Source organism: Notothenia rossii (genome assembly GCF_949606895.1).
Source record: "Notothenia rossii genome assembly, chromosome: 1".
NCBI lineage: Eukaryota > Metazoa > Chordata > Actinopteri > Perciformes > Nototheniidae > Notothenia > Notothenia rossii.
This window is the reverse complement of record NC_136912.1, coordinates 88,968,863-88,995,307: the sequence shown is the minus strand read 5'-3', so window position 1 is coordinate 88,995,307 and position 26,445 is coordinate 88,968,863. Positions and strand designations below refer to the sequence as shown.

Here is a 26,445-nt window from a genome sequence, read left to right as displayed (position 1 = left end):
TACTACTACTACAGCTACCACAACTACTACTACTACTACTGCTACTACTACTACTACTACTACTACTACTACTACTACTACTACTACACTACTACTACTACTACTACTACTACTGCTACTACTACTACTACTACTACTACACTACTACTACTACTACTACTACTACTACTACTACTACTACTACTACTACTACAGCTACCACAACTACTACTACTACTACTACTACTACAGCTACCACAACTACTGCTACTACAACAGTACTTCTACTACTACTGAAACAAACATTTACAAAATGACAAAAGGTAAAGTCCAATTCAAAGGCTTGTATTTTAATAGTCTTTTCTCTGGTATTCGATTTCCTTTGTCTCTACCCTGCAGTGATCTGTTCCTTCACACCCCGTCCTCCCCTCCCTCCAATCCTCTTGTTAGCTGTTAATCCTCTCTCCATATCTTGCTCTCACCCACCACTCCTTTGATCACTAGGGGTGGCGGCCTGATGGGAGTAGTGGCTTCAAAATTCAAAAGAGAAGTGAAGAAACTTTTCACTCTCACATTTTCCAAATCAAGGTCGTCCTTGCACGATCGAATTCAATTTTGGTGCAACAAAGTGACGTGTCCGTTACATGGCGGGTTTGACAGCTCTCGTCATGTTAATCTGAGTGATTTCTAAAATTCTCCCTCATGTCTTCTGCTCTCATTTCTCCCTCCGTTCTGCCTGTTATTAAGGGAAATTAATGAAAAGACCCGCTCGCTCCACATTTCCCTTGATTAGAGCCTTGGCAGAAGACTCTCTGCTCACAGTTTTGCGGCGCCTTGATGATGGCCTTGTGAACATGTGTCTGTGAGATAAAGACAGGGGGTCAGACAAAGGGGAAGAGAAGGAGCATTTCTTTTAAAAACAGGATTTAATGGAAGCTTCTATTCAAAATATAATCAAAGTTTAGTGAAACTAAGGTCTAATTTTCATATTTTTGGCCGTCACTTCTAATGAGAATGATAGCTCTGCAAAATAATAGCTTACATTTGGGAACACTATAGCCTCACTACGATCAAAGCTGGTTAGAAACACGAGCTATTAAAGGATCAACCAAGGTGAACTCTTTGAAAATCTAAAGGTGTTAAGATAATGTGTGTGGTGATACTGGATATCTGAGGGGTCAGCAAATGTATTACTTTTCTATTATTTTTATTTAAAAGAAGAAAATCCAATTTATTTTTTACCCATAATTATCTCAAGTCTGTTTTTCTTGTGACATTTTACAAGAGTAAAATGCCTCTCCATGCCTCTTAAAATCTTAATTTTAAACTATTTGAGGGTAACATTACTCTTGGTGCATCTGTGTTGTGTCTCGTCAAATGTGTTAGTTATGTTCATGTATTTTGTCTGTCATTTCCTGTTTTATTTTGTACTTACCTCTTGTCTTTCATTTCGGGCCCTGTTTCTTCCAACCCTTGTGTGTTTTTCCCGCCATTATCAGTGTCTGCCCCGCCCCCGATTGTTTCCACCTGTTCCCACTCACCTCATGTTTAAATAGTCCTGTCTCTCCCCTGTCCTGTTCGCCTTGTTTGTTTCCCCGAATGGTCGAGCCAAGCCTCAGCAAAGAAAAGATCGCTTTCACTCCTGTCAGGTTTTGTTGTTAATTTTATAGGCTTAAAGTTGGGGTAGGTAATTTTGGAGAAACCAGCTAGAGTGCGCTAGAATTTGAAAATACACAGCAAGAAAAAATCTGTCACTTCCTTACAGAGCCCCTCCTCCAACACACACGAAAGCGCACATGACCAATGAGGGCACGAGATAAGTTTGTGCACAGATGGAAGGCTGACAGGCAGGTAGGCCATCCAGTTATTTTAGCCGGGCCGGCTCAGATGATTGGTCGTGCTTTTTACAGCGCCACGGCTTCCACAGATGACATTTTTTAATGGATGTTTTGTCAAAGCACTTCAGATATTCATTGCTATCGGGATGTTAAGAGCATTCCATGGAATATAACAAAAAGTGTATCTCGAGCCGGTTTCTCAAACTTACCTACCCCACCTTTAAGTTTCTTTCTAAGTTCTCTTTTTGTTATGCATAGTTTTTCCTCCTTGTGAGCGCATTTTGTTAATTCCAGTATCTACTCTCTCTCTCTAAAAGGAATTTCCTGATCTTTGAAATTAAAGATACTTTTTTTACATTTTAGACTTTGTCTCTGGGTCGTGCATTTGGGTATATCAGTTTGTGTCGAGGTCCTGACAATCTGTTTGTAATGTCTAAGGAACTTGGACGTGTCTATGTAGTTGGGAACAGATGATATAAACCATTTTATTTGATTGTAAAACCTAAAGTAACTGCATCCACGAGATAGGCCATAATCCCTGATTGCACAGGAAAACTGTATGTCCTCACAACTACAACAAGTATTAGAAGAAAGGTCAAGTTGAACCAGGAAGTATCTTTACTATGATTCAGCCTACAGGAAATTATTCAGTGGTTTCTCTTCCAAAAATGTTTGTCTAACCTGGGATTTTTCATTACAACCTTTACGATTGGATGTCTCCTTGTGTCCTTTGTCTGGTTGGACTTCTTTATAGATATGTTGCACTTAAATCCCAGCAATAAACTCAGCAGTTAAAGTTGCTCCATGAGACCCAAAATGACGTCAACCCCTGTCCTTATATAGCAAAAGCACTTTCCAAAACCCAGCTGCCTGGAGGTGATGAGCACTAACAGGATTTGAACTATCTCTGATTCTGTACAACATGTTTCCATCAATGTTCAAAGGTATAAATGAGTGCAAGACTATGGATGCCTGTTAGGAAAGATTTTCTGAAATTGTTCGTCATTATCCTCCATTATGGTATTGATTTCCCTCTTTTTACTATGGGTGGCTTTGGAGTCCTCGTTCAAGTGTGGCCATCTGTTAAAGCATAAACGCTTATAAAGTGGTCCGACAACATGTGCTACAAACTAGTTATTTTCTCTTCTTTTTCTATGATATTTTTGCAAAACCCAACCATTATTATCATTAACTCTACCCAAATATGACCCATGACGCAAAAATAACAGCCGGTTTCACGTGCCCTCTTCCACAGTTTTTGATAACTGTCAGGAGGCTACAGCTAATTGAGATGTTTCAATATTTTGTCAACTATTTGAGGCTTCCTACAGTTTGATAAGTTCCTTAATCATAAGCTAGGAAAGGGAACTTTTATGCAGCTTCCAGAGCTGAAATTCATGTAATCAGAAACCCAGCACATCAAAACAGAACAAAGAGACTTCACAGCACCCCGGCGGACCTGTCGATGCCACAAGCTCACAAATCTGAGCTTGATAGGTTACGACTGTGTCAGCGTTCACTGTTCCACTGATCTGAGCGCCTTTCATCTCCACAATCCACAATTTCTCTGCATGTTAATGTGTTTATGCACGCAGCGACGGCAGGGATGCACGTGGCAAAGCATGTGCGTGCGCCTAATGTGAAAAAGTGTGTATAGACGTATTGTGTATATGTGTGTGTGTGTGTTAATAAGTGCCTGCACCCATGGCTCAGTGGTTTTGCTCATTATCCTCCTCTCCTTTTCCTCTGTTGAAAGACTGTCGGTATTATTTTGCTTCTTGTTTTTAGCACATCTCCCTCCTTCCTGCTATTTATTGCTAATCTTTATCACCATCACCACCATTTCCTTTAACAGATACACTGTTTATCTCCCTTTTTCCACACACAGTACACCTCATAACACAGATGTGTGCGCTAGGATCGGAAGAACGAATCAAAGCGTTTCAAAAATAAAACAGCGACTCTGCAGAGCTCCTTACCGGGACTAAACCTTGCTCGTAAACTCTTGGGATGATTGTAAAACCATCTACAGTCCCTGCTTGATCGTTTTCAGAGCACGGCTGCTGCTGGGGAGTACTGCACTACTCCTTCGTTTAAGAGAGAAACAAGAAATATATAAAACAAACAGAACAACCCTAGCTCCGGAGGGCTAGTCAGACGTGCCTGACCAGCCGAACGATCAATATGTTCAAGCATTTAGGCAACAGCCCTGTGGTTGCAATTAAAATTCCATAAAATCTCCACCAAAATGCCCGCTGTTAATAGATTCAGGTCTTCAGCTGGGTGTTTAAGAGAGGGCAGATCAGGCTTTTGGCTGGCTGAGAGTCAGGGATTGTGATGATGACTGCTTAATTACATACCTGCACGACTCTCCTGCTGCTTCTACATTCCTCTCTTCCACCTCCACCCTTCTTAATGTTGTAACTCTTTACACATTGGTTTCTTTCTCCCTTCAGGAGAAAAAATCTCAGGAGTTAATGAGGTAAGTCTAGAGTTTCGTTTGTGGGAGCGTTATGTGTTAAATTCATCAGAGTCGGGGGGGGCACCCTCCCGTTGCCATATAATCAAAAGCTACAGCCCCTTTCTTTTTTCTTTTCCTGCCCATAAAGGGTTTTTCACAGGCTTTTGCACTCGTTTTGCTGTCAGAAATGTTCCTCATTGAATTTGTGGATTCAATTAAATCAGGAGTTTTCCCAATCTGGTCAACCTTTAGAAAGAGGGCAGCTTAACAAGGGCTAGTCTGTTAACGGTTTGAGAGGCATCCAATCCAAACAAAGCAGTGGTCAAATAAATTGTTTTCCAGAGTCGTGAGTATGCGCGTGTGTGAGTACCAACATGTTTCTCTCAGTAGGATGCAGCTTTTATTCTTTTCCTCTATATACAATTATTTACGGGTTACAGAGTTGGCTGCGCTTTTGGTTCAGTAATTGATATTCTCATTTTAGGTGCAAAGCCAAAAGCAAACCGTGGAGAGCCATAATAAATATTCACAAACATGTCACAGGCGATAAATTGGAGTAGAGGTGCGCATAGCATTAGTCTAACTATCTGCCCCGAGGGCTCATATCTCTCATTCCCAAATCATGAAGCAGGCAATTTCAACTTAATCTCTCTCACATGCTACATCCATACATCACATCAGGGCTACGTATGTGGCTCTGCTATCGCCCACCACCTGAAAACACATGCCAATTTGTTTTCATGTTAACTCCCTCAGCATTTAAGTGTTGGAGCCTTCTTGATACACATTTCTGAAGGTTTAACGGAATGATTAAACCATCAGGGCTCATGTCGGGGCAGCACGCCATCTGGGTGGCTGATTGAAACTACCCCTCGCCCTGTTCGCTCAGTCCCCCGCCTGCTCTGTTCATTTACAGGCTGCCGTTAATGATATATCCCTGCTGCGACACGGGGCCAAGGCCTCGCAGGTGGACACGCCATCAGGACACATCCTGAGCTGAACGATCGCTCAGAATCACAGCGTCTGTCAGCTGATCAGCACCGGAGTGTTTAAGGTGATCAATACTGAGGAGCTGCAACGTGGAAGGAAGAGGCGAGGAGAGATGGAAGGGAATCAGAGGCTGAGAGAAGTGAAACATGTGTGTGTGGCAGAGTCAACTTCAATGAAGTTAAAGGGGCCTTATTATGCACATTTTCAGGTTCATATTTGTACTTTGTGTCTCTACTGTGATATGTTTACTTGCTTTAATGTTAATGCTGCAGCACCTCTTTTCACCCCCTGTCTGAAACCAGAGCCCAGTCTGCTCTGATTGGTTAGCTGGCCGGTTCTGTTGTGATTGGATAAGCACTTAGAGATGTCCTACCCATTAGCCAAATCAAATACAATATGTTGGAGTACTAGCCAATAGAAGCGCAAGCGTTACATAGTCATGTCACTATGTCACTGAAGTAAACAAAGGAGTCCAATGGAGTTGTTTCAGGCAGGGGGGAGTGTGTGTGAGAGAAACACCCTTTGGAGGCAACTTTGAAATGTTAGCCTTTGGAGACCATTTACATGCACACAAACCAATAGAACGCACCACAGGAAAGGGACATCACTAAAAGCATAATAGGGCCTCTTTAATGTCGGTGATAATCCTTCATTGCAGGAGAACAGCGTGTGCTCACAAGGTCAACAATTATAACATGAAAGGTTAATCAGGAAGTTAATTTGGGAACTTGATGTTCCGATGGACAGGAAATAAATGTAATGTTTGCATTTGTCTTTTCGAAACACAAATGTTTATCCTTATTGAGTGGCGAATTTCCTCCCCTTCCGGGGGACCTCCATGGGACCTTATTTCGGAAAAATCATGTATTGAAGTCAATGGAGAGAGAAAGATTATCTTTTGATTCCGTTTGAATTGTGCAACGAATTACACATATGATGTTTGTCAATTTAAAAGATAATTTGTCAAGTCAAAAAAATTAAAATGTGTCGTAAAACTGTGAAGTAACACCTTTTTTTGTGTGAAGCGCTCAATGAACTACAACTCTGGCCTTGCATACGTCACCAACACCAAGATGGCCGTCACGTTAGCACATTTCAGCTCTTTCTTTCAGAATGAAGCGAAAAGTATTAAAAGAGGTGAAAATCACTACAAGTCTGGCCATGTTGAGAACTGTACATACACAAAAGGGGAGTTAGTCGGTTCGATAAGAGCCAGCATGCGGGACCGGCTATACAAGGTTTCAGTGAGTAACACGAGTGTAATGTGTAACGTTAATGTACGCGACTCTGGGATTTGTAGTCTTTCTAGTTGCGTATTTTTCATAGTCTTATATTTCAACAGTTTTAAGACAAACTGTGACCTTTTTGACATGGAAACTATCTTTTAAATTGACAAACATCATATGTGTAATTCATGGCACAATTCAAAGTTCAAAGTTTTCTCTCTCCATTGACTTCAATACATAATTTTTCAGAAATAAGGTTCCATGGGGCGGAAGTAGATGGGCGGGACTTGGCCACTCTATAACAACTTGTGCGATTGTCTGACTTCCTGTGTGTCTTGTCTTGTTGGACTTCTTTATAGCGATGTTGATATCAGATCTCAACAAATCATTCAGCAGTAAAAGTTGCACCATTTAAAAATAATGTTATCCTCCAAACTTACTTGCTACTTACTTCTTAGTGTATATACCGAGGAGCTGACAAGGTGGAAGAGACAGGAAGAGGTGAGGACAGATGGAACGTGAAACAGAGGCTGAGAGAAGTGTTAGAGAGAGGGGAAACGTAAATGAAGTGAAAGAAAACGAGATTTAGACAGAGAGAGGGCGATGGAGTGAAACAGAGAAGGAGTTTAAAAAAAAGCGCAGTAGTGTTATTGATGTGTTGCAGAAAGGAGGGAAAGTGTTGTTTGATGGAGGGAGTTAGAGGAACTCTACAGGGTCGATTTGTGTCTGAATGATACAAAAACAATCCCAAAGTGCAACTACAGCACTGTGGATGGTAGCTGCAGGACTCTGTCGAGGCGTTACACAGCGCCTGCAGCTCCCGCACTTTATCTGACAACGATTACCCAGCAGCACTGGCCACATACCTGCTCCAGGCCCTTATTCTGTGTGTGTGTGTGTGTGTGTGTGTGTGTGTGTGTGTGTGTGTGTGTCTGTGTGTGTGTGTGTGTGTGTGTGTGTATGTGTTAGTGTGTGTGTGTGTGTGTGTGTGTGTGTGTGTGTGTGTGGGGGGGGGTCCGGCCAAAGTCATGAAATGCCAGTGCTTGATGTTCAAATTAGCAGAGAGTGAGCTGTGAGTAAAACGACTCGACGTCCCCTCACACAATGTTTAATGAGCTGATTTCCAGCCTTTTAGGACTCTCTTACACACACACACACACACACACACACACACACACACACACACACACACACACACACACACACACACACACACACACACACACACACACACACACACACACACACACACACACACACACACACACACACACACACACACACACACACACACACACACACACACACACACACACACACACACACACACACACACACACACACACACACACACACACACACACACACACTCACTCACATATAACCCTTTTTTTTAGTCTGGCATCTGGATCACACAAGAAATCACTTTAATCCAATAACGTTCACACATGCACACATAGTGGTTTTGCCACTCAGCCGTGCTTTTGGGATAGTTTACATTGTGAGTCTTGCATGAGTAACTTTAAATACATTATTAAGTATAGCTGCATGGGCATTGGTGAAGCTATGAATGTTTGATAACATTCTGGGTACATCCATTACATTTTAGAAACGTTTGTATGTAAAGATTATTGAATCTGAGAGGTAGCTACAAGTGTTAATAGTAAATAGTGCATATAATGGAAATGTACAAATAAAGTAAAGGTACCTCATAAATGGGGCTAAGCCTGCGAGCTAGTTCAGGCAGTCAACTCGAGCACCAATGATACATTACCACGTGACGCACCTCGTCCCTCTTACAACCAACCAAACACAGTCTCCTAAACATGCCGCTCTATTGAAGCCGCCAGGTCTCCCTGTCTCTGCCTCGCTCATGCTGCTGCTGTGTTCACTTGCTATTGCTACGTTCATGTTCCTGCTGTCGTGTTTCATGTTGCTGCTGCTCGCGGACCCACCACCACCCCAGCTTCCACCCCAGCTTCCACCCCAGCTTCCACCCCAGCATCCACCCCAGCATCCACCCCCCACCACCCCAGCTCCACCACAGCTTCCACCCCAGCATCCACCCCAGCTTCCACCCCAGCTTCCACCTCAGCTTCCACCCCAGCATCCACCCCAGCTTCCACCCCAGCTTCCACCTCAGCTTCCACCCCAGCTTCCACTCCAGCATCCACCCCAGCATCCACTCCAGCATCCACCCCAGCATCCACCCCAGCATCCACCCCAGCATCCACCCCAGCATCCACTCCAGCATCCACCCCAGCATCCACCCCAGCTTCCACCCCAGCATCCACCCCAGCTTCCTCCCCAGCTTCCACCCCAGCATCCACCCCCCACCACCCCAGCTCCACTTCAGCTTCCACCCCAGCATCCACCCCAGCATCCACCCCCCACCACCCCAGCTCCACCTCAGCTTCCACCCCAGCTTCCACCCCAGCTCCACCCCAGCTCCACCCCAGCATCCACCCCAGCTTCCACCCCAGCTTCCACCCCAGCTCCACCCCAGCTTCCACCCCAGCTTCCACCCCAGCTCCACCCCAGCTCCACCCCAGCATCCACCCCAGCTTCCACCCCAGCTCCACCCCAGCTTCCACCCCAGCTTCCACCCCAGCTTCCACCCCAGCTTCCACCCCAGCTTCCACCCCAGCTCCACCCCAGCATCCACCCCAGCTTCCACCCCAGCTCCACCCCAGCTTCCACCCCAGCATCCACCCCAGCATCCACCCCAGCATCCACCCCAGCTCCACCCCAGCATCCACCCCAGCATCCACCCCAGCTCCACCCCAGCATCCACCCCAGCTTCCACCCCAGCTCCACCCCAGCTTCCACCCCAGCTTCCACCCCAGCTTCCACCCCAGCATCCACCCCAGCTCCACCCCAGCTTCCACCTGTAGGCTCGGGGGATAGTTGTCTAATCATCACTCAAAGTTCTTTGTAAATCTGTGGAGTGATGATGCCAAGCCTAGACGCCAAAACAATATGCTGCTTCTAATAAACATATTAAGAAACACGTGAGTTTTCTGACTGAACTGCACTACAAGTAGTAACTTTCCTAAACTGAGTATCTTTCCAAAGTTAAAGCCGTGTTTACAATCCTGAGGCTAAAACTGTTGTTTTTTTCCCCCCTGATTTTCTCTTTTGACAAAAAGGAATGTACAAATTGATTCAGTCACATTTTATCCATTGTATTATAGGAATTTGTAGAAGTTTTTGTTGAATATTAAACTGGATTGTGTCGACAAGAACTGTTTTGGGCAATCAAGCAATCAAGTATTTGTGCTCTACGATTACAGTCGATCACGGTTGCAGCCGTTTGATTGATTTCATTTATTTTCAAAGCACTAATATCAGACGTTGAGGCCCTAAAAACTTGAAGAACTGTATTTCTATTTGAACTATAATGTTAAATATTTTATGAAGTCTTCTCAGAAAAAGTTTGAAAGGATGAAAAACAGTGTGGGTGCAGCAATGTGTTTGAGCTTTTTTCTTTAAATATTATTATTTAATCTAGGAATCTATCTGTAATAATTTTCACTTAAAAAATATTATGTTTTTGAATTACTTAGAGGGGTGTTATGCTAATTTGCATCACTCATTTTTCTCTTCAATGTCAAAGCATTTTTCTGAACTTCAAGGTTGCTAGAGAACATCGTCTATAGACGGTTGACTGTGATCGTTTGAAAATGCAGAATGAAAAGATAACTTTTGGATGTTTGGGGAAATAAAGTCAGGTTGAAAATGTATGAAATCAAGATGCTTCTCTTGAAAAATGTGGTGAAATTTAGGGTAGAATGCTTTGTGTCAAACTCAAGGCCCGGGGGCCAAATCAGGCCCTTGGTGGATTTAATTTCGGCCCGCAGGATCATTTCTAATTACTATTAGATCTGGCCCGTTGGTATATTGCACGCACACCTTCACTCAATCTTGAGGGTCTCCTCAGCTCAGAGCCTGACCCCAAACATTGATGAACTTGCACCCGAGATGAGATGCCAAGTATCTGAGCATCACAGAGCAGCACACTGAGTTTAATGGATGTTTTCTTCTTCTGCACTTTCTTTCTTGCGACAACAGGGCATGTTTGGTTTTTTCTATTTTGAATCTGTTGTTGGCCTGTGGAAGAATGTAATCATAAGAAATGACTCAGGAAAATCTGCAGATAGAGCCATAAGGAATGAATGCAACTGATTATTTAATGTTTAATGTTGTTTTTATAGGCAATCATTTAAGCTTTGTTACTTCCAGGTTTAATATGTGCAATACGTTTTTCAATAAACATTGAACCAGTCCGGCCCCCAACTAGTACCAATTTTTTTTATTTTACACTGTGTATTTGAGTTTTTTCGGGGAGGGTTGAAACTCCCTTCAACCTGTTGAAAGATGGCAACCTTGCACACACACATAAAAACATCTATCATCGAGGACCTGTGGCTCTCTGGAGGGGGGGGGGGGGTTTGTTTCTCAAGGCTCTCTGTGAGGCTCCCGCTGTGCAGCAGGAGAACTCAGAGGAAGAAGTTAGATGAAAAGAGCAGAAGCCCATCAGGAGTCCTCGCACCTCGCAGAGCTTTTCCAGAGCATGAGGCGGCTATTCCTGTCTTCTTAGAGCTCGCTGAATACAATCTCTACACTGAAAACTGCACATACAGTATTTCACTCCCCTTGTTCCCTGCAATGCCCAAGTACACACACGTATAGACGTTCACATTTCATCAGCCCAGCCTCAGCATTCATAGAGGGGATCAGATCTGTTCTTCTAGCCTCTCAGAAGCTACTCGGGGTGGTAGAGATGTGCGAGTTAGAGCACAGAGTTGCGTCTGGGGAAGCTTCACACCACATTTCCTCTATCTCCACTATTCTCTGTATCCCTGCGTCTCTCTCTTTCTGCTGTCTCGATTGCAGGAGTGACAGCAGATGGATTTATGAGAGTAGAAAGGACATCTGTGGCGTCAAGTTTACAGAGCTCCGTCTGAAAGAGGAGACCGCATCAAACAAAAATTGAACAACTGTGGCGAATGCTCCCCCGCCCCCTTCACTTCCTCTCCTTCTTTTTTGTTCCCTGACTGTTCCTTTATCTCCGTTGAGGTTCAAGCTACAGGGCAACACATTTATCATCAGCAGGCTTAAGACCTTGTGCTTTAACTAGCTGCCATGTAAATACAAAGGACTGCGTCGGCTTTATGGCCCCCCACCATACCCCCTTAGGCCCCTTTCCAAACCGCCGCAATTAGAATTAGATCAGACCACAGCTGTAAATTTGCCAACAAATTTTCTTTCCCGCACAAAGCTCCTCACAACTTTACATAAAAGACAAAGTCGGCCCTGTGGTGATCGTCACCGACTCCAACGTGACGCCACAACAAGGAATCTCCATTCGCCTCATTGATGTTTCAGTGGCCCTCATTTACTGAGTGATTGCATCCCGCTGTTCCTCCAGTCAAAACACCGCCTTTCTTCTAGAAATATTTTCACAGCACCATAATTGCTTCCATCTGTAGCTACACTGTGGCAACACAAGCTCAGTGTCAATACGTCTGAGCAGGTTCACAGCTGAACGGGTGGCGAGTGCGTGCGTGCGAGTGTGATTGTCCCTGTCGCTGGGAAGTCTACTTTTCTCAACGTGGTGGAAACAGAGATTTGAGAAAAAAGTGTTGATTTTGAACAACGAAGGAATGTGATGGAGCAAAAGTTGTTTTTTGTAGCAAGACACACACATTGCCTCATACTCCTATTTGATGGCTGGTTTAACAGAGTTGACTTTCGCTTTTCTTGTGCAAACACAATTTGACTCTTTCCCCTAAAAGGCCTGCAAACAGCAAAATGAAATGGGCTGCGGGGAGATGCATGGTCCCAACAAAATGATTTGAATGTAAGAATATCTTTCCTTTAGCGTTAGGAGACCCTCGTGGTGAATTAAAAGAGAGAAGTTGGAGGTTTGACAGAGCATTTAGCCCACGTTTACCCTGTAAGTGATCTGCCTGTCAGCGAAGGTCACGACCTGGAAAAACTGAAAGTCGGCCAATCGACACATTGCGGTAACCTGCCGTAAGTGGACCCGACAATCTATACCGTCTGTCGACGCCTGAACCAAATCTGAGTCATTACGGTGTTTACAGAAATGGTTTATATTACCTGTCACAAGCACGTCCACACACACACACACACACACACACACACACACACACACACACACACACACACACACACACACACACACACACACACACACTCACTCACTCACTCACTCACTCACTCACTCACTCACACACACACACACACACACACACACACACACACACACACACACACACACACACACACACACACACACACACACACACACACACACACACACACACACACACACACACACACACACACACACACACACACACACACACACACACACACACACACACACACACACACACACACACACACACACACACACACACACACACACACACACACACACACACACACACACACACACACACACACACACACACACACACTCACTCACTCACTCACTCACTCACTCACTCACTCACTCACTCACACACACACACACACACACACACACACACACACACACACACACACACACACACACACACACACACACACACACATTCAGATTTAGTTAGCTGATTTCTGTCAGTAGGGTACGTTCTGCTCAAACATCATTAAAACTGAAACCAGCACAACTTCAGCTGCAGTTTGTCACAGTAACTGAGTTGTCCACTGAGAACAGCCCACTAATTTAGAGGGCACACAGCCACTCACACACACAGGCAGTAATGGCTTTATTTTCCCGCAGGCAGAATTGCTAGCTCAAATTTTGTGGGTGTGTGTGTGATTAACTAATTTAGCAATTGTACAGACCAGAGACGTAATAGCAGTCCTGGCAGTAAAAAGTGATAAATGGGTTAAGGCTGAAATTAATACTTTATTTGTAGGAGAACTAAAATGGAATACATGATGTAGGGCTTTACTATTTGTCATTCACATCAGGTGTGTTGCTTAATCGTCGTCAAAATTCACAGAAAGCAAATTAAATGTATACTGCAGACCAAATGTGTTTATTTATTATGTTTAATATGCCTCCACTGGCAAAGTATGTCCGTTTTTTTAAAGTATAATGCTAGGGTTGGTTTGTGATTTTTCCTTATGAACTCTTCTGCTAAGCCAATCAAATCAATCGTGACATTAACCTTATATCAACAGCTTTGGAAATACGGCGGAAAATAATACCAGGTTTTATTAAAAGAGATTGTGCTGTCTATTAAGGTTGATGAAAGCTGTTCAAGGTTTGCAAGACTGAGCCAATGGCTGATTGATATTTTTTGTCAAAAGGTTTGACCTGGATGACCGATTGCTTAAAATCCAGATGTAACAAACACATAGTTCAAGCCAGTGTATCATGGCTGCATGTGTTTAATCACATTAAAAGGAAAATACTTTTGTACGGTTTGTCCTGAAAGCACTGAAACAATGCCTTGAAGATTTTCTTTTGATGTCAAACACGTCAAAGTAAAGAAGTGAAACTTGAGAAACACAAACCTGTTGGGATTGTCTGTGCAAAGCCTAATATACTGAAGGCTGAAAAGTGCTCTCTCTGCATGTGTTTGCAATCAAATGTGGTCTCAGGAGGTGAAAATGCACACTTTCATGCCAGAGCAGCTGCATCACCTCACTCAGTGCAGGTGTGTTTGTTGGACCTGCCGAACAACAACAAAGTTAGCTTGCCTGAGAGAAAGTTGAGCCCACAGGGTAATAGACCCACACACACACACACAGCCACACAATAACACACACACGCACATAATTGAACCCAGTTATTTCTCTGACCTCATCTCTTTCATCAAAGTGTCCCTCCCACAACGCATCGTCTCAATAAGACTTTGTGCTTCCAAACTGTGCTTTGATCAGAGCGGGCTTAGAGGAAAGTCTCATACATACTAATATTTGCTGTGTGTGTGTGAGTGTGTGTCTTTCTCTGTGTGTATGTGTGTGTGTGTGTGTGTGTGTGTGTGTGTGTGTGTGTGTGTGTGTGTGTGTGTGTGTTTGTGTGTGTGTGTGTGTGTTTGGGGGGTGATCTTTGTTTTCTAATACATGCAAAGGGGGCCATGCATAATCACAAGGCTATCCCCTTAGTTACACTCTGCTTCTTCACATCATTTAACTGAACTCCCGCTGTAGTCTTTTGACATTGCAGAAAATACATTTTTCAGCAGTGTTGTCATAATCATCGACTTTTCTGAAAAATAAATAACTGAAATACACACAAATTAGAGTAAGTAGATACACGTGTGAAGCGAGGAGAAGGGCAGCAGGTGTGTGATATGCTAAAGAGCATCATGGGAGGTGAGGTAGACGGTTTTCATCACCTTGACAGAATTACAGCCTGGCCACGAGCCCACTGAGGCTGGTGGACAGCGCGGTGACTCAGGAGAAGTTGGTGGCACTATCGGCCCATTTGTCACACCGTCCCAGCCTAGCACCCATGAAAACAGCCTCTCTATCACTTCCCTACTCTCTCAAAGCTTTCATCCACCCTCGTCTTTCCTCACTTGCCTGTGAGCTTACCCCACCCCCTCGCCTCGCTCTTCAGTTTCTTGCCCTATGACTCTGCACTTCTGAACAGCTTCACACTTTCCATCCACAAAGTTTCCTCCTATGATCTCTCAATCTCTTTTTTTGCTCTGCTCTCTTGGCCTTGATCTGATTTAGCCAGACTCCCGCTCCCCAATCCTCGCTCCTATCAGTTCCTTTACCCCTGCAGAATCACCCTTGATATCTATCCGACTGCCATCAGACAGAGGAGAGATGGAAATCGATTCTCCCTCCAGCAGCCGCCCCTCTCCGGCTAAGGAGGAAGGGGACGCAGTTAGCCGGGCTCTAAGTTAAGGCCGTCCATCCATCTCCCTTTGAGGACTGACGACAAGGCTGCTCTGAAATCAGTGTAGCACCGACTGGGCCTGGAGAGGGAGATGAAACATGGAGGAGAGGAGAGGAGCAAAGACTATGGCACCATCAATTACTTTTTCAGACAGGGCTGCAAAGCAAAAAGCTAGCATCATTTCCAGCCTTATAACCAGCCTTACCTCAAAGATCCAGTTCATAAGAATTACTGTCATCTTCTTTCTCAATTACGTTTTATTTGGAAAGGTTTTCAGACACAAAATAATTATGTTTGCACTTAAAACATCACTGGGAAGAAAAGAACAGACGCCTTACATATCTACAGCTTTTCATGTTAGAGTGTCAACAGGAAGGCACTATTTAAAGGGCCACTTTTATGCTTATATTTCTATTTTTTATTAAAGGTCCCTTTTCATGCTTTTCCAGTTATTACCCGTCCCCTTGTGTGTTATGAAGGTTTTTATGCATGTAAACGGTCTGCAGAGTCAAGTTCTCCAGTGAAGGGGGGGGTAGTCTTCCCTCCGCAGCCGGTTGGCGTAGTTTTGGCACAATTCCGTTGTACAGACCGACGTTAACAGCAGCCCTGTCTGTGCACACGGAGACCGACTGTCGTCCGGTGATCTAACCGCTTTCTGGAAAAGCTTCACAAGTACGTCGGTACGCAAATGCGCTTTGTGACACAAGTGACGGTACGCATTTCAGATTACGCACATAACCTGCGTACCAGTTATGTGCACCCCTGTACTACAGCAAAAGTATTCTCCGTCGGGACTTCCTGCAACAACACCACGCCGTTATCTTGATTCTGATTGGCCAGAAGACATTATCAAAGATGTTCTATTGAGAAGACGATCACTACGTGACAAAAGTTTTCAAAACCGTTTCTAGTCTTCGGTATTTCCAGACAAGTGGCTACTGAAATCAATCTTACTAACTGCTGTCTGTGCAATTCTCGGCGCGAGTTGGCGGACTTTATTTTGCTTACTTAAACATCATTTTTCATGGTGGGGCTAAGCCATTTCTAGGTACAGTATGGCAGTAGCCTACCCCAGCCATACCCTGGCGCTGCCACTGGTGGGATGTATGGGGCGGGCCATTCTGCACATGCGTTAAATATTTTAACGTAATTAATGCAAATTAATTACCGCCGTTAACGCGATAATTTTGACAGCATTAATTTTAGTATACCTCAACAATGGAATTATGATCAGTAGAAATGGCCATGACATGGGACCTTTACGATGTATTTAAATAATACTCACTCAAAAACAGGGCCATTGAAAAAAATGCATTTATTTAGGTGAATATTTGTTCACTGACTCTCAACTGTTTTGATTTGTAATCCTATGAAATAATCTCTATTTGGGACCAAAGATCGTCAACATGTATGAGTGTAAGTTGTTTGACCAATAGGTAAAATATGAAGAAGGTAAAACTACCTTATTAAAAAAGGGGAAATTAAGAGAGCGAAAAACAATAGTATATAGAAGAGCAATATTTCATTTATTTCTCTAACCAAAAGGTTGTTTGAAAATCTAAGGATAGGAGGCCAGAAAGGGGAGTTTGAAATGCAGCTGCAGAAAACGACTTCTCTTCAGGGAAAAAAGTTCACAAAGCGAGGTTGGAAATGAGATAGCTGAATTTCCCCAAAGAGAGATAGATAGACCCGATCATATCTCACCTCCGTCTGCTGGGTCAAGATACAGACGGGTGAAATGAGTCCAATATAGAGGAATATGAAATATTCAGCAACCAAATACCTTCTATATATTTCACCAATCCAGGCCTCTGAAGAGATGTGTCGTGTCTACATGAAGTGCAACACAATACATGTACAGCTCTGGAATTTCAAATAAAAAACAATATTGTCAAGCCATCAAAGAAAGGTGAGCAGTTTGATTTTTGTTGAACAAGGTATGGCTTGTAATGAGCCAGAAGCAATGTAAAAAGTACTGATAACGAGGAGGGTTGTTTCACCTAATATTGATGTCTGATCTCTTCCTATGTTAAACTTTGGTTATTTTTAATTTAACTTGTTCAAGGTCTAAAAACACTGCCTCTTTGTTGTTATTTAGAGCAGTTGTCATTTTCTACGAATAAGATGATCAAAATGACAATATTGAATGTTTATTTGAAATGGGAGAGAATTGCTGTGAGTAGTTTATAGAATAAAACCAAAAATGTAAATTTTATTGAAACCCTACTTATAAATAATACGAAATACAATAAAACTGTACAAAAAAAGAAAATTTTGCAGTGGTTTCTTTTTTTTGTGTCCTGTGTATGTGAAGAATGAGGCAAAAGAAGAGAAATGCACAGAGAAGATGCTGACAGACACGTTATAGAGAGACAGCTTTTAAAGACAGTTTGTCATTACAGACTGAAGCTGCTCCTCTCTGTCTTCCTTTCACTGAAATTGTGTTTGCAGATGGCTGGAAGAATCTTGTCTTACAGGAAGACAAAGAAAGATCGACTGAGCGTTAACTAAGACCAGGAAACACTGATGAAATCATCAATATCCGAAACAATGAAAGTGTCAAATAAAAAAAGAGAAATGATGAACTGAAAGCCTGTGAGTTTATCACAAGATCTGAGACAAAGTGCTGTGTAAGTGTTGGTGGCAGCCCTCAGATGGATCAGCTGAATCACATTCCCAACATGCCAACCCCAGAGCTCTCTGGTTCACCCAGTGACAACACAGTTCAGCAGCTTGAAGCATATTTCACGGCTGAAAGTGACGCAGGAGCAAACACCACTCAGAGCCCGGGAATTCCTCAAAGGCAGGAGCAGGAAACAGGACAGTTCATCTCTCTGACATAAGGGTCCAAGAGAGGCAGCCGTCAGACACTTTATCCTTTGTGTGACTGAGGCTTTTGATGTGTACAGATGTGAGAACAGAAGTGATATTCTTCTTAACATCCTGTGAGGCCAGTTTAAAGGTCCCCTGTTATTCTGTTTTTCATCAATATATTATAGGTCTCAGATATATACAAAACATGTCTCTGAAGTGTTTGGCTCCAAACACCAAACAGATCATGCATTACAGCATCCCATAATCCCCTCTGTTTCAGCCCTGTTTCCAAAGTGCTGATTCTCTGTCTGTTACTAGATGAAAAGAAGGAGCCCCTCCCCACGCCCCTCTGAGAGACATTTGGTTACAAAGAACTTAATGGTGCTCTAGAGGAGATTCAGGTGATAATATGGCGGGGGGGGGGGGGGGGGGGGGGGGGGGGTTACCTTGGTTGCTTGGTTACTTCTCCTTCCACCCCATCTAACCTCTAATGGTGACACAAGCCAAAACATCATTATGACATCATAAAGTGGCCAAAATCTGATCAGCTCATTTTCAGACAGCTTTTTATATAAATGGATCAGGACAAAAAGAGAGAGAATCTTTTTTCCTGAAACTTTCAGAGTCTCTTTCCACAGAGGGGACACATGTTTATGTAGAAAAGACATGAACAAGTGGATTTTGCACAATAGGTGACCTTTAAAGGAGCAATGAACATATTTTTCGATGTAGGAGTAATGTACTATTCAAACATTATAGTTGAGTGTTTTCAACTATTACTAAGTTGCTTAATGGGAATTGTAGGTTACAGAGTTTTTGGGTTTGGCCTAAACTAGTTTGGGTAGATTTGATGTATCTCCAAGGCGAAAACAGAGATTAAAAAAGCAAACTGTTGAAGTTATTATTATAAAACACATTAAACAAAAGATTGTATATTCTTTTGTGATATAACTTAAGAAAACAATCAACTAACATTATTTGTATACACATAAGTCAGTTGGCAGAAGGACATTTCATTTGGACAGTGTATGATCAAAGGGGGAATACAAAATAAGTCTTCGTGTCTCTTTGTATTTGACTTTTGTTATCTTTTGTTTTGTGACAAGTTAGTTGATTGAAATGTATGACACACAATGTGCTGAAATAAATATAAGGTATTAAAAGGGGACATAGTGTATCAGGGCACCATAACGGAAATGGGCCATATAAAAAACAAATTAAAGCACTCACTGCGCTGGCTCCAGTGTTTAATTTAAAACCAATTTCTAGAATAATTCAAATTGATTCAATCATGAAAAACATGTTCCTGGAGTAGCTACCTATTTGCAAGCTTTGAAATAAGTTAACCCCGGCAGGATTTTGTGGGCTACCTCGCTCAGAACACATGAGACTCAACAAGCCTTTCAGATTCAGCTCCTCTTCCTCTATCTTTTCCAAGGTGCGCCTTATTTTTCCCGCAGGCCATACATAGCATAGTAGGCTGATTTGGAGTTGGGCTTTAAAAGACACGTGCTAAAATGCAGCCTTTTAGAAAGAGGGAGAACACATGTAACTTTAGTATAAGAAAAATATGGGAATTTTTTTGTGTCAAAACCGTGTTAAAATGTTCTGGTAGAAACCTATAATACAAAAAGCAAAAATCATAATCTCGATTATTTGGGTCAATAATTGATATCACGATTATTTAAAAAGATTATCCATTTACTTTGAAAACATCAATTTAGTGGAGAAAAAAAATGTGAACAGTATGTTTTTAACAGTTGATTACCCTGAACTTTAAATATAATTCAACTGAAAAACCAATAAAAAAAAAATATTTGAAAAATAAATAAATAATAAAAATAAAAATAATCGTTTTATTTCGATTACGTTGTTTTCGTAATCGTTGCAAGCCATAATCGTAATTGCGATTAAAATACGATTAATTGAGCAGCCCTAGTGTGAACCTGTACATGCATAACATGTTCCTTTAAGTGGGTAAGGTATTTTGAATTAAGTGTTTCAGACAATGCCACAACACTAATGTTCAATGTTCCACCTGAGAAAAATGTACAAGGCACATGCATGAAGTAATACAATTCAGGAAATTCGAGAGAAAGGCCAGAGTATAGATGAATACATGTACTTTAATTCGCCAAGGATCCAAAGTCAGGACATTTCAGCTGATTCGATTTGACCACTTTCTACATCTCTAGCTCTCAAACCCCATAACTTATGGTGACAACATTCAGAAATAGAAATAGAAAAAACATTAAATTGCTGTAGCACTCCAATTAGGGTGGAGGAAATCATTCAGCCTATTCAGAAAAATAAGTGCTGAGGTGATTCGCAGTGTGCGGAGAGTGGAGAATTATTCTTCACCTGGAGTTTCAGCGTCATTACCTTCTCTGACCTGACAGATGTGTTGCACAAGAGGTAAAGATATAACAAGTACACGAAGAGGGGCTAATGCTAAAGCTTAAAACACACTCCATTAGCACTGAGCTAAGAGTAATCATGTTCATCTCCCTCCCTCTGGTTTGGTACAGAAGTAATGATGGTAGAAGTTGTATTTATAATTACCGGCTTCCTACACAACATCACTACCCCATTTGGATTTTGGAGAGGAAATATCTCTTACGGTTTATGGTATTGAACACACACTAATGTGCAGGAATCCCAAAGCAGGATCTGTTTTAAATAAAATTACAGCTTTGGAGGATCGTGGGTTTCCTTTTGGGAGCAGGACCAAGAGCTTAGTGAAAGATTCCCCCCACATGTTCTATAAGCAGCTACACATGTGCTCAATGAAGACAAATATATGTTAACTTCAACATGCATCGAGGCAGTGTCAGTTATAGACCCCCCCCCCCTGTGGTTAAGGGCGGTCAGAAGACGTGAAGTGAGAGCGCAGCATCAAACATGAAACCGGATTATGCAATATTTATCTGTTCTCTTCTCAGGGAGCATGGCACATGAACTCGGGGAACTTTCAGAAGCAAAGGATTAATTTGCACGCATTGGAATTAGCGCTCAGATCAAAGAGAGTGAGGTGTCATGGGAGTATCCAACCTCCCCTGTATCTAGAATAGAGATTTCACTTCGACGTGTACCACTTCTATTTTCATAATTATCCGGAGAGAGAGAGAGAGAAAAGGGGGAAACATCAAGGGGGGATAGCTGGAGTGAGATTTAATTAACCACCATGTATATGCAACACGAGTATAGTAGACCAAAGCAAAGATAGTACACAAGGAAGGACAGAGTAAACAGCGAGCAGAACAAAGTTAGCTAAAACATACACAGGGATTTTCTCTCCAGCTCGGAGACTAAACCAGACTAGCCGACTTTATTCATATTACTCTGGGGGGAAATACAGATTGTGAATTGGGACTGTGTTTATTTACAGATTTCCTCTTTATAAACTGAAACGGCTGCATTGCTTTTTACCCTGAAGGTACACCATTATGTAAGGATCCAGGCAAGGACAAGGGAGCCATTAGCTTTAACACTTGTGGGTAAAACACACACACACCCACAAAACACACACAGACAGACAGACTGAGATTCATTCCTCTTACCGTCACAGTCACCCAAGTGGGCCACGTTTCCCTGTTCAACATCTTGCTCGAACGGCAGTCTGCAGAGGAGAAGAGACACGGCCATTAATCAGAGGAACCCTCAGCGCAGATCCTCTCTGATAGAGGAAAACCATCTCAATGTTACAGCAGAGGACACGTTACAAGGCAGCGTGTATCCCTGTGAGCTGCTTCAACACTTTGATTGTGTAAGGCTTTGTTTTTATCATGGAAAAAAACCTTCATTAATACAGCAGAAGAACCCAGGAGGCCCCTTGAGCAGGCTGCAATAATCACCATTATAATTTCAAAGATTACCACTTATGCCTGAAGGGGCAGTAATTAAGCAGATTGAATTACAAATATTTCTAGGTCAGCATAATCGTCGTAACGTTGAATGTTTGTGGCGTAAATATAAAATCCACATCTTTAAGAATTAAGTGGGAAAGTCTGCATTATTCATTAATATGGATACAATTATATCACACGATCATCATATAAGGTGTAAGGAAATGTATATATAGCTCGGTGGAAAAGTTACAAAAGTGAGTCTCAAACTTTACTCATAACTTACACGTCTACGGAAATATCAAAAACATTTCTACAACTCAGTACTCTTGATTTAAAACTCATTTCCCATTCTGGCAACAGGGGAGTGTGGAAAACTCAAAGGAGTAAAACATATGATGAGGTGAGGAAGCCGAGAGGAAATGAGAACAGCACAGAGTCCAGGTGCTCCCAAAGAAAAACACGACCGCTGTTAATCATGGCTCATATCACGGAAAACAGCTCGGAGTAACAGGCCTTGGTCAATGTGTGTGTGTGTGTGTGTGTGTGTGTGTGTGTGTGTGTGTGTGTGTGTGTGTGTGTGTGTGTGTGTGTGTGTGTGTGTGTGTGTGTGTGTGTGTGTGTGTGTGTGTGTGTGTGTGTGTGTGTGTGTGTAAACTGAGGGGGAGTGAGTGGAAATACCTTTAACTAATTGATACAACACACACCACACTGCATATGCTATAATCGTCAATACATAATGTAGCACACTTTATAACTCATTTGTACTTAACCCACACCCCCACACCCACACCCCCCCCCCCCACACACACACACACACACACACACACACACACACACACACCTTTCTTCAAGTATATACATATATTTAACTATATTCTAACCTTAAACTTTTGCACATATTTTTCCAAAATAACATCACACAGACGTGCAGAGCAGTCTGCCCGTAACTGATTAGATTTCAGCCGGCGCTCTCTGGAATGCGAGGCTAAGGAGATAGAAAGTCAGAGACACTGCTGATACAGACTGTTATGACTAGGACTTATGGAGCCATTGAACTGACTCATCTTTGGATAAAGAAGTTAATTCCTGGTCTTTTCCAGGATTAAAAGAGTCGGGGAACGACTTCAGAATAGATGCATGCTTACAATGTGAGTGCAAACATGTATTCAGTTGTGTTGCTCATGTTCGGTTTCTCTTGGCTAAACGTTTTAATGTAAACCTTTTAGTAACGTGAGATCTAGTTTCTCTTGTATCATCATTGTTTCAAGTTTTTGCTCCAAAATAAAAAATCTGCCATCCAGGACCTCCCAAAGGTCACAAATAAAACACAAGAAAATACATCTTAGTATTAATTCATGTTGATATCAAGGCATATTTTTTAGAATGAAAAAGTTGAGCTATACATAATGACCAAACACTTCAGACTTGTTTAGATCAATGAGAAGTCAGCAGGTGACTTTATGCAAGCGTATTTAAGTAAAATGTAGATACATAGGAGCTTATTTAAAGTTACATGGCGACAAAGAATATTTTGAATGCTGGCCAACATCTTTTTCTTTATTTTTATAATACAATATATTGTGGTTAAAAAGGATGGATTCCACAATGTTTGCTTGATCACTTGTGGTAATGCGTCCAAACCCCTAACAGCACTTTGTATTGAATAGGAAAGTCTTTACAGAGAAGTAAATAACCATTTAAAGATCTACATGGCTCCACTAATAGCTCCGTTACACTGAATCACTATCTGGCCTACGAACAACATTTGCACAAAAAGCTCTTTGGAGGAGTGACGGAGCAGGAGTCAGTGTTGTAATTAGCTAAGGGCTCGGGCAGCAGCGCAGCCAACGTCTACGCTTTTAATGCCTCGAAATCACTGTGACAAATGAGTGCAAGTGCAGCGAGAACTATAGGTTACTTACGTAACCCCAGTTCTCAGAGTAACATGAAGTGAGATGTCTCACTATGGGATGCGCCTCATCGCGGAGCAAACAGAAGCATTAATCTCATTACGCCAATCCTGATTGGCTGGTGATCTTGACGTCAGCGTCAGGGAATCCACCCCCTATAAGTAGCTTGCGCTACGCCGCATGCGTCATTCAAAATAAGCACCTCTTCTCGCTTCACCATAGCAAGGAGGGCCATCTGGTGAGACATCTCACTTCATGTTACTCTGAGAACTGGGGTTACGTAAGTAACCTATAGTTCTCATTCATAACACTCCGTTCGATGTCTCACTATGGGATATTGTAGCTCCCGAATTGCCAGACGAGCTTATCTCAAAAGTCACCAAGACCAACCAGAACTTAACAGTTAGAGCTCTAACTCAGCAGGGGGCCCAGCACTGCATGGGCCACACTGGGAGCAAAGACGTCTAATCTGTAAAAGCGGACAAAAGTGAGCGGCGAGGACCAGCTCGCTGCTGCACAAATGTCTTGGATGGAAACACCCCTGAACAAAGCCCAGGATGTAGCCAGACCACGAGTCGAATGAGCACGCAAACCCGAAGGTGCCTGCAGACCCTGACTCGTGTAAGCCAAAGCAATTGCCTCCACAATCCAGTGAGAGAGCCGTTGCTTAGTAACAGGCTTGCCCTTCTGAGGGTTAGCCCAGGACACAAAGAGTTGGTCATTATGACGAAACTCTTTTGATCTGTCCATATAAGTGCGTAAAGCACGGACTGGACATAGCAAATTCGGCTGCTGTTCCCCGGAGGGACACAGCGGCGGAGGAAATACCTCAATGTCAAAGGGGGTACATGAACCAACCACCTTAGGTATAAAGGCAGGGTTGGGCTTCAGCAACACTCTCGTTAACCCTCGGGCGAACTGAGTGCATGAAGGATGTACAGATAGCGCATGAATGTCACTGACTCGCTTGGCGGATGCCAGGGTCAGTAACAGCACTATCTTGAGTGACAGGTGCTTCATGTCAGCTTCTTCCAGGGGTTCAAATGGGGCTCGAGTGAGCCCATCTAAAACCACTGTCAAGTCCCATAAGGGCACCAGTGACCTGGAAACAGGAAGGAGCCTGCGAGCTCCCTTCATAAAACGGCAGACCAGAGGATGCTGGCCGGCCGTCTTACCCTCAAAACCCACATGGCATGCAGCAATAGCAGCCAGGTAGACTTCGATCGTGGAGAAAGCTCTGTGTTTATCAATTAGGTCCTGTAGAAATGATAAAATCACTCCCACAGGGCATTGAAAAGAGGTGTGCCCTTTTTGAAGGCACCAGTCCTCAAACACCCTCCACTAACAGTCATAAAGAGACCTAGTGGAGGAAGCAGGAGGACCGGAGGCCAAATGTGCGCGAGCGCGTCCACGCCTAATGGTGCGTTTTGATCGCGCATTGAAAAGAAAAGCTGACAGTGAGCATTTTCTTTTGATGCGAACAGATCTACCGCGGCTCGGCCGTAACGCACCCACAGCTGACTCACAACCATTGGATGTAGAGTCCAGTCTGCATATAGTGGTACACCTCTGGACAGCAGGTCTGCACCGAGGTTCATCACACCCGGTACGTGCGTCGCTCTCAGAGAGAGGAGACGGCCGCAGCTCCACAAGATCAGTTTGCGTGCCAGCATGTGTAACTGGAGAGAGCGCAAACCCCCTTGTCGGTTTATATACGATATTGTGGTCGTATTGTCCATCCTCACAAGGACATGGTGTCCTCTGAGAAAAGGCAGAAAGCGTTTTAGGGTGAGGAACACCGCTAAAAGCTCCAGGTAATTTATGTGCGACCGCTGGAGGTCTCTGCTCCAGAGACCCCTCACCGGACGACCTTCGTAAATACCTCCCCAGCCTGTCAGACATGCGTCTGTGGTGACCACCTTCCGTGAAAGGACAGCACCCATAGGCACGCCCCGTACCAGAAAAGTCGGGTGCAGCCAGTGGCGCAGTGCCATTACGCATTTCACAGTAACCATCACTCTCCGTGCTCCATGACGCGCGGGGTTTAGTTTTAGAGCGGCTACCCAGCGCTGAAACTCCCTCATGTGTAACCGTCCCAGCCGTACAACCAGGATGGCTGACGCCATGAGCCCCAGTAACCGCAGGCATGATCTGAAAAGAACATGTTTGCGCAGCTGGAAATGAGCGAGGCAAGCTCTGAAAGCTTTCACTCTTTCCGCTGACAGGCGGGCTGGGCACCGAGTTCAGGTGTAAACCCAGGAAGAGTACAGTCTGTGCCGGGCACAACATGCTCTTTTCTTTGTTTATTATGAAACCCAGGTTGAGCAGGTGCTTTACGAGGACATTTGTCTGCGTAATAGCCTCCTGTTCCGACTGTGCGAGAAGCAGCCAGTCGTCTAGGTAGGTTGCCAGGCGAATACCCTGTTGTCTTAACGGGGCTATCGCGGCTTCCGTACATCGTACAAACACTCTTGGACTGAGAG

At 43.3% G+C, this 26,445-nt stretch overlaps 1 protein-coding gene across 3 annotated transcripts in view; it reads right to left on the bottom strand.

Annotated features, from left to right (window-relative positions):
• The window catches only part of sema6bb (sema domain, transmembrane domain (TM), and cytoplasmic domain, (semaphorin) 6Bb), a 156,940-nt gene that overhangs the window by 15,776 nt on the left and 114,719 nt on the right, over nt 1–26,445 (bottom strand). For all 3 annotated transcript variants that reach the window (XM_079640739.1, XM_079640741.1, XM_079640740.1), the window contains exon 16: nt 21,765–21,823. In XM_079640739.1, coding sequence (XP_079496865.1) covers nt 21,765–21,823 — 59 coding nt within the window. The remainder of the gene's footprint in view (nt 1–21,764; nt 21,824–26,445) is intronic.